The 9,468-nt window shown below is 41.8% G+C and overlaps 1 protein-coding gene across 1 annotated transcript; it reads right to left on the reverse strand.

Moving 5' to 3' along the window:
- Positions 1-233: 233 nt before the first annotated feature.
- On the reverse strand, positions 234-6,922 carry LOC310935429 (transcriptional repressor scratch 1-like; the record flags this gene model as incomplete). Its single annotated transcript, XM_083899326.1, has 2 exons — positions 234-1,009; positions 6,796-6,922. The coding sequence occupies 2 exons, from the start codon at positions 6,920-6,922 to the stop codon at positions 234-236; spliced, it is 903 nt and encodes a 300-aa protein (XP_083755452.1).
- Between the last annotated feature and the right edge of the window lie 2,546 nt (positions 6,923-9,468).

Raw genomic sequence — 9,468 nt, forward strand, 5'->3', positions numbered from 1 at the left:
GAAATCTTTTCCCTCCAGATAAGGAAATAGGTAACAAAGGAGGAAATGGAAGGATCGTGATAAAAAACAGACGTGTTCTCAATCTATTCATCATTTGCATCATGATCCTTTTCAGAAATCGCTCCTCTCTCGTAGTGCTCAGGCCGACTTGTCAACTTTCGGGGGGGAAAGCATAAAAAGCAGAGTGTGAGTCTGATCTAAATAAATAACCTCAGCTGTTTTCTTTGAATTCATCATTCCCCCAGTGAGCTCAGAGGGGAGAAAGCTCCCTTGAAGCAGGCCGACTCGTAGTGTTTGTTCAGGTAACTCTTGAGGGCAAACGTCTTGTCGCACCGTTTGCACTTGTAGTGTTTGAAGGCCGAGTGCGTCTGCATGTGCGCACGGAGGTTTGACCGGTCAGCAAACGCCTTCCCACAGTGTGCACATCCGAACGGCTTCTCACCTGTGTGTGAGCGCATGTGGCCCTGCAGCAGCCACGGCCGGCTGAACGCTTTGGAACACACGTCGCACTTGTGCTTAAGGTCGTGGGTGAGCAGGTGCATGGCCATGGCGGGCATGGAGACGTACACTTTCCCACATGTGGGACACTTCTTGGCCAGCTTGCTGTCTATGCTCCTGTGTGTCTGCTTGTGCCGGCTCAGGTTGGAGGACGTGGCGTAGGTTTTCCCACACTCACTGCAGGTGTGCCTCTGCGCTGTTCCTCTGGGACTTGCTGCGGCTTTCCTCCTCGATCTTCCATCCATGATGAAAAATGCGTCCACGGCGTAGCCCTCACTTACGGCTTCATCCCCGTTGATGTATCCACCAGCTGATGATGAGACTTCAGACCGCGGGCTGTCTGGCTGGTCTGAATCACCATGGATGTCACCATGGATACCAGTGTAGGTGTCGTTGATGCTGTCATAGATGATTGACGAGTGGCTCGGGGAGGGTACTTTAGAGATAACAGATGAGTCGCTTCCCACCACATCATCGTATGGATTTGGACTCAGATAATCACTGACATAGCCTGAAGAAACAGGAAGAAAGGTTAATCACTGTAGGCCGTGGCCGGGGGATTGATTGGAAATAAGAAACTGATTCGTTTGGAAATCCATAGAGGAATTCAATATGACACAACAAAAGTGTTACAACATGAAAAAAAAAAAGTTTTATACCCATTGTTTGTCAATACTTATTGACAACCTAAAGGTATAAAAGTTTTTTCAATACTTGTTAACAACCATAAGGTCCAGTGTGTAACACTGAAAAGAGTTAGTGGCAGAAATTGCATACAGGACCCAATTGAATAGTGACTCTAAAGTAAAACCTTCTTAGAATAAGTCCTTTATGTACTACTGAAAGGGCCTACTTTACGGAAACCACAATGCTTCATTCTAGTATGTAATGTACTTTCTCGCCATTAAATGTCACCAACTCTTAGACAACGGACCTTTAAATTTAAAATCTAGTGCTGCTCTAGCTCCCCAAACATTTATGCTGCATTACTTTTTTCTTTTTTCTTGGTTTTTGGGGCACTGCACATCTTTCAGGTCATATAAAATCCTAGATCTGTATTACGACGTATTGTTCCCTCCAAGATCGCTCAACTTTCTTGGCTCAATGAAGCTTACGATTCACTTTTTGTGGAAATTGTATTCAATCTGCAAGTTTTTTACATTTGTACTGAAAATAAACTGTTATCTTCCAACTTGTTGTGTCACAGGGAAGTGACCACTTTTGTGTGTCTGATACGATGCCGATATCACAACCTCTCTAACCTCTTTACAACAACTTTGTGCTGATGAATGCTACAAAGCATCTCCCTCTCTATTGAAAAACATAATGCCCTGCAGTGCTCACCAGTGAATCAGTCATATTTAGGGTTTGCTGATCATATCTTTTTCTGATAACCAATGCAGTGATTTTGGCCATTAATGGACCGATACTGAGTTTTGTATGGGTTCATCCCAAATCTTAATAATATGAGACCATTAACCAAACTGCTGTGATCAATCATTATAAAAAAAACAAGTTACATTTGTCTGCATCGCTACTAATACAATTACAAATCTCATGCTATAATTGTGAAAACATAGGGCACAAATCTGAACCCTTTACTTAATCTTTATTCATTTATTATTAAAAGCACTGCTTCATATATCGTCTCCAGATAATGTTACTGCTTACAGCTTGGTGCCTCTGGTTTCTAAATATCAATTGGACCACACAGGATTGCATTAACAAAGATGTGCATTATGCTTTTAGTCTAACTTTAACAGTAACATATGCATTTAGTTTCTTAAGGTAAACCCCGCATAGTGAGGGGTTGTTTGTGAGGCACAGCCATTTTTGGAGGCATTGGGAGTGTAGAGAAGGAGTTGTGGTATTTATAGTGGTAAGAAAGTGCTTTTATGTCTTTGCCAGCAAGAAGTCACTTTCCCCATGAGTGGGAAATCTTTATTTTTCATGGAGGGGGTTCAGTGAGCACACTTTCTCCTCATCAGCAGCACCTACGCTGACAAGTCTACAACTGCACACTGCAGTCACACCTCGAAGCTGTCAAACTGTTGTACACTGAGAATTTCTCATAGCAGCTGGAGTCCCGTGCTTTGCTCAAGGGCACATTGACACAATTACATCTAACCTTTGAGTCTCACTCTTGAGCCAGACAGGGCAAACATTTACCCGGCGGGGCCACGAACTTCTGAACAATCTGCATATTTTCCCACAGCTCACACTCGATTAATTAGTTGTTGCCGTGTTTCAGTGTCAGCTGCTTCGTTATTTGTATTATTGGATTCCAAACTCAACAGGCTGGAGTCGAAGAGAGACACAAGGAGAGACTGGTTGCTAATATCCCACAGCCATGACTCCTGTGGATCCATGCCGATCAATAGCTCTCCATTTCAATTAGCACTCTGTGAGCATTTAGACGCAGGCAGCAGAGGAGATACTATTGCTGGTAATATAATTTCATGATGCAGTTCTGAGAAAAGCTCAGAAGATGGTCGATAATGTGATGAGAACAAGAGACCGAGATGGAGGGAGAGAGAAAGGTGAGGTGCGCTGAGGTGAGAGATGGGAAAGAAAAGAAAAGAAGGAAGGAAGAAAGAAGGAAAGAAAGGAGACAAGAGAAAGGAGAACAAATGTGGAGGGAGTAGAAGTATAGCACAAAGCGAGTGATCTCACACCGAACAACAGTGATTGTGGTTGGGTGGTTTGGCAGAGCTGTTTACAGCTCTCAGGATAATTTAATGTTTTGAATTAAATTAATATTGTAGCAACAGAGAAAGACAGAAAGAAACAGACAAGGGAGGCAGAGAGAGAGAGAGAGAGGAAGACTGAACGAGGTGGAGTGAAAGAAAATCATGAATCATGAATATTCTATTGTTGCACTCAAGGTAGTACTATGTTATGTGTGTGTGTGTGTGTGCGTGTGTGCCTTGTTCAATAGAGCACAAGTAACATTTTGAAAGATGAACAAGTGTTCATTTTGAACCCATATTTAACCAGGTAAGCTGACTAAGAACAGCTCTGGTCTCACGACAGTATGAGGGACTTGTACTGGACACTGGACACTGAACAGCTGTCCACTGTACTACTTTTTTTTTTTTTACTTCCCCAGATGTCCCTTTGTGCATATAATTGAAATATATATTTAGGCAAGTAGTGCAGTAATGCTGTCCTTATGATGCTGCACATACACTTTATTAGTTGCAGAGTGTGTCTAATAAAGTGGCACCACCTGTGGTCTTTCGCTTCGTGTGTTGCATTCAGAGATGGTCCTCCACATTATTCACTATATGAGCTACTGTTGCAAATTACTGTTGCCTTCCTACTGTTTCAAACTAGTCTGGTCATTCTCATCTGACCTCTGGCATCAACCAACAGATGTTTATGCATGAAAATCCCATGATGAGTTTCTGAAATTCTCAGACCAGCCCTGTCTGACCCCGACAACCATGCCACATTCACAGTTACTTAAGTCACTTTTCTTCCTCATTCTGATGCTCAGTTTGAACCACAGCAGGTCGTCTTGACAACGTCTACATGTCTAAATGCACTGCACCCGTGTGATTGGCTGTTAAGCAGCTGAACACGTGTGTACCCAGTAAAATGACTGAGTGATTGTAGATCTAATGAAATTTAATTGTATAGCCTCTTCAAAAATCATCACAGTAAATCTTGCGGTAATTAAGTAAAAGTAAGTAAGTGAGCAATTTAACACCAAATACATGCTGGAATAGTGTTGAATTGCACTATTTTAGCTTTAAAGTAACACAAAAAAAGGTTAATTTAACACTAGTTCAGCGTCTGTTTAACTGATCCAGTGTTAAAATACAAGTAAAAGTTACATTTAACTTACATTTGTTCCTAATTTAACCAGGTGCTAGATTCTCTGTCCATCCTGATTTGGACCTCCCTCCATTGTGTTACCGCAGTGGGATGAATGAATGGATGGATGGATTAAACAAGACCAAACTGAATTAAGAGCCTCACTGAGTTGTACAGATGTGGCTGAAAGGCAAAATAGCAAATAACAGAAACTCGTGTCACTGCTTTCTTTCTTTCTTTGTGTTCACTGCCAATTAAACGAGCCCATTCCCTTGCATCTCGTTTTGACGAGACTCTGCTGTGAACTGTAACTGCTGCGCGTCTCAGCGTCTTCCGCAGCCACTGTCTCCATTTGTTTGTCTTCGTCTCTCGCCAACTGTCTCCATCTCTGTCTCGCTGTGTCAACTCTGTTTTTTTTTTCATTTCAAAGCACTGTAGCGGCAGCATTATGGCCGATCGCCGCTCTCAATGCTTATTAATGATTTAAATACCGTGCCAGACCAGAGCCACTTCAGGTCGTCTTTGATGTGTCTTTGAAATACAGATGATTACAAATGGACAGAGAGACAGAATCAATGACAGGGACAGCGAGAGAGAAAAAAAGCTGCGGTCTACGCATTTTTTCATCCAAACCGAGTGACATGCACTTGTGTGACTTGGACACTTGTAGGTTACTGACTCTGTGGATGTATGTGTGTGTGTGTGTGTGCGTGTTCTGCTGTGCAGTCGGCTGTGCAAGCTGCCTGGGAAATGTGCAGAGTTAACAGAAACACAGCAGTGTGTGTGTGCGTGTGTGTATGTTCTTGTATTTGTTACCTCTGTAGGACCTTTTCTGGCATAAACACTGACCTTGTCAGGACGCTTAGTCCTCATAGAGAAGCAAAACCTGGTCCTAATGAGGCAGAACCTTATATCTGAGGAACTGGTTATGTTGAGAGCTAAAATTTGAATTGTGATCAGGTTAAGGTTAGCGTTAGGCATTAACTGATTATGGTTAAGGTTAGGAATAATGCCTTGTTGATGGGAAGTCAACACACAAAAGTCCTAAAAAGAATAGCAGCACAATCCTATGTGTATGTGTGTGTGTGTGTGTGTGTGTGTGTGTGTGTGTGTGTGTGTGTGTGTGTGAGAGAGAGAGAGAGAGAGAGAGAGAGAGAGAGAGAGAGAGAGAGAGAGAGAGAGAGAGAGAGAGAGAGAGAGAGAGAGAGAGAGAGAGAGAGAGAGAGCAACAAGCATCAAGCATCAGTTGCTTCAGTCAAACTCTTGTTATATTTATAACAAGGGATAGCAGTGTCAGTCTTTACATGCTTGCTGCTGCTGCATGGTTCTCTGTTCAGTCAGTCATCAGAGCACCTGGGATTTCTCCCTCTCACATTTGACCTTGGTGCAAAGTGAAAAGCACCGGCCAGGCTGCACTAACACTGTAACACACGTCTCACTGTGCTCACTGACAGCCACCATTTTTCTTGTGACTCTTTGTTCTTCAGTGTTTTTCGAGGCCACTGGAGGACAGACAACATGTTGGTTCATGTGCCGGCACACAGATACACATCATACATCCTCCTGACAAGGAGCAGACTAAGCTGTCTTTATTAGGTTCCTAACCCCCCTGAAACTTTGAGGTTTCAGCGGGTGTTAGGAACCTACGAAATAAAACAGTCTTCTGAGTAAATATGAGAAAATTGAGGCAAGAGTGCTTAAAATTGAAGTATGAAATCCAAACATGTCTATTTTTCCCAACTGTATTGTATTGTGCCTGTTTATCAGAGACTATAAGAAAGCATGGGAGCATGTACCAGGGCAATATTTTTGAACAGCTAATTTAAATTGCATACTATATTCTGTAAACTAAAAGCAGAGATGCTTAGTTTGCTTGTGGCATAATTTATCAATGACATTAATATTAAGCAATGAATTTGGAGTCAGATCTCTGAGATTCTGTTGCACATTTACTGGTTTCATGATTTCATCCTTTAAATACCAGGACAGCAGAAGTAGAAGATAAACTTTTTTTTATTCATGTTGCATGACAAGTTCAAAATTGCTGTCCCAACGACACTGTTGGTGGTAAATATTATTTGTTTCTTTTATTCCGCATGAAAAACTCATTTCAGGAGGTTAAGAGTGCATAGGAGCACAATAATCTTAAATGTTACAGTCAAATCGAGAGTAAATTTCATGAAAGGTCAATCTACTGCTACATTACATATTCATCATATTGTATTACTTTAACAGCATGTGTCTCTTTTTTTCACAACACCGAGAAAGTGTTGCAGTTGAAAACTGAATAAAAAACGATTCCAGGACTTGAAGTCAGTGTATTTTTCATGGTGACTGGAGTTTGACCCTGTAATTCCCTCCTCCTACTGAAACAGTCATGACTAATGCGTTAAATATGAGCATGAAAAAAGGCCTTATATGGTGGTGATGTATAGCAGACATTGTGTGTATGTGTGTGTAGGTGGAAGGGAGACCCACCTTTATCGTGATGATGGAATCGCAGACTGAGCTCCCCTCTTCTGTGGCTGTGACTGTACGAGCTCTCCAGCTCCGCAGCCGAAAAATCATCCAGTTTGACTTTCTTCACCAAGAATGACCGAGGCATGATGGGACAGTAGTTGCTTCTATACTCATACAAAACAAACACACACACTCTCTATTTTTGTTCGTCTTCTCTCAACTCACTTTGAACTTGTATTAAAAACTTGATTTTATCTTAGTGGGAAGCCTGGGAAGTGCTGAGGAGACATGGCTTTTCAAGATCAAACTACCACGTGCATGTGTGTTCTTCTAACCATAACTCATTCAAATTTAGTTGACTTTTGTCTTTTTTTTTTACCAGGCTATGATTGTGTGTGTGATTGCTGGATGCTGTGCTGAAAAAATAATCTGGTATCTCATCACTGGAAGACTTGTGGAGCTTAGAAGTGAAATAATCTGTTTCTGTATGGCTATTGTCCCAGCGACACTGTTGGTGGGAAATCCAGTAAAATATAATTTTGTCCTTGTTTCTTTCTTTTTATTCCACTCTGCAAAAAAAAGGACAAACGTTGTTATTTTGCGTCCTTGAGTCAAATCGTTGGTTTTCAGCAGTGGACAGCTCCCAGCTCTACCGCTGCTGTCCAGTCCCGTGGGTTCAGCACCGGACAGCTCCCCTCGTCGCGCTTGCCTCTTGCCTTTCCACCGCGTGCCAACCTCCAAACAAACGCTGATTCCGTTCAGCACCGGAGAGAAATTCAGATACAAAAATGAGTGGGTGAAAACGGTTTCAGTTCAGATTCGATTCAAGATTCACGCCGGTGGAAATTCCCATGCAGGTGAGTGAACTCACGCTGTGCTTTTCTGTGGAAAAAAAAAGCTTGTCGTTTTCAAAAAACAAGCAGAGAGACTGTTCACCTGCTTCGGTTGCAGCAAGGACACAATAAGGTTAGAGGGGTTCAAATAACACAACATCCGAGTCAAGGAAACGACTTCAGCTCCTTCTTAGGAAACAAACTCAGGGCATGTGTCATCATAGTCCTTCACAAGTATTGCTCAAAAAATGTTCACAAAGAAATACAAAGATGCAGTTGGAAGACCAGAGCAGCTCATGAAAACTATATCTTACACTCTTCTCCTCTCTCTCTCTCTCTCTGTCTTTCTCTCTCCCTCTCTCTTCACCTCTCCTCAGCGCGTGCGGAGCTGGGGCTCTCTCTGATGCACGAGATCAGCTGTTGCGGTTTTATACCAGAGAGAGAGAGAGAGAGAGAGAGAGCGAGCGAGCGAGCGATGAAAGTGCTTAATTTTATTCATCTGAAAAAAAGAGCATCTTGCCTTGTGGGACCAGCATCGGCTCGTTGTGATGGCCTGGGAGGGATTTAGTTAGTTTGTTTTAAGTGCACGCTCGCGCCACATTTTTATGGCTGTTGTTTTGGGTTCACAGACTGAGGCTGGAAGACTTTTTAATGGCATACAGAACGGATGACGGAGTCTGTGGTGGTTGTATATGACTATTTAAGAAAGAAAGAAAGAGCATATTATTCATTGCTAAATGAAAACCAAAACTAGAAATTAAACATATACAATTAGCCTATGTTTAATTATTTGCATCTTTTGTTTTATTTCAAAGTTAAAACTTGCTATACTGTGCGATTTGGGCTTGGTTGCTGTTTTTGTGACATCAAAAATGGCAGATTTACCTATTCAACAAAATATTAGGTGTTACAGAAGCCATAGTAAGAACAGTCAGAAATGATATATTATGCACAAATATGCTTTTGACATAGTTTATGTTGTAAATTGGGGTCACAGGTTTGTCATCTTTAAAAAGTGGGTTCCTATATAAAAAGTTTGGAAAATATGGATTTAATACAAAACCTTAACCAGACTGAGATCAAAAACTGACATTATTCAGTCATAAACAAACATAATCTTCTGTCTTTCATTTACCATGCAACTATTATCCAGCACAATGCTGGATGTGACTTACTTTCATCATGAAACACAAGGACCAGAACCAGCCACCCAGAGAGTCCAATCTGGCCCGTAGGATACATTTCTGAACATGTCATATAATTATTGGAATCTTTGGCCCCTGAACTAATATGAGTTTGAATCCGTTGCTCTAAGTGTTGCTGTAAGAGGTGAAGAGAAAAAAAAAAACACCCTCCCACCTAATGATCATAGTATTTCAGAGGTACTGACAACCATCAAACCAACACAGAAAACCAACTTCTTGTGGTACTAAAGGCAGGTCATTCCTTTTACACTGCTACTGGATTCCCTTTATGCAAATCAGTGATTTCCCTGAGCCAATCAGATCATCTGTATGTGAACACACACACTGAGCATTAGTCAGTGAGTGAAGTCAGTGTTACAGAGCTGCAGGTGTTTAAACTGAACACACTCTCAAAGCCAAAGAGACAAAGTCAGAGCTACATCGTTGCACAGCAGATTTTACTGATGTGTTCGATGTGCGTCAGGGGGGAAAGACACATGGTGCTCACTGATTATGCATTGTTGTATTGTTTACTTATGCAAACAGAATTTCCCCTCCAGCCGACACACATACACACACACACACACACACACACACACACACACACACAAAGCCCCACCCTCTTAATACAAATGCATTATGATGGGATGTGATGTAATTCAGTGACGTGTCCG

The sequence above is a fragment of the Microchirus variegatus genome (genome assembly GCF_963457635.1).
Source record: "Microchirus variegatus genome assembly, chromosome: 13".
Taxonomy (NCBI): Eukaryota; Metazoa; Chordata; class Actinopteri; order Pleuronectiformes; family Soleidae; genus Microchirus; species Microchirus variegatus.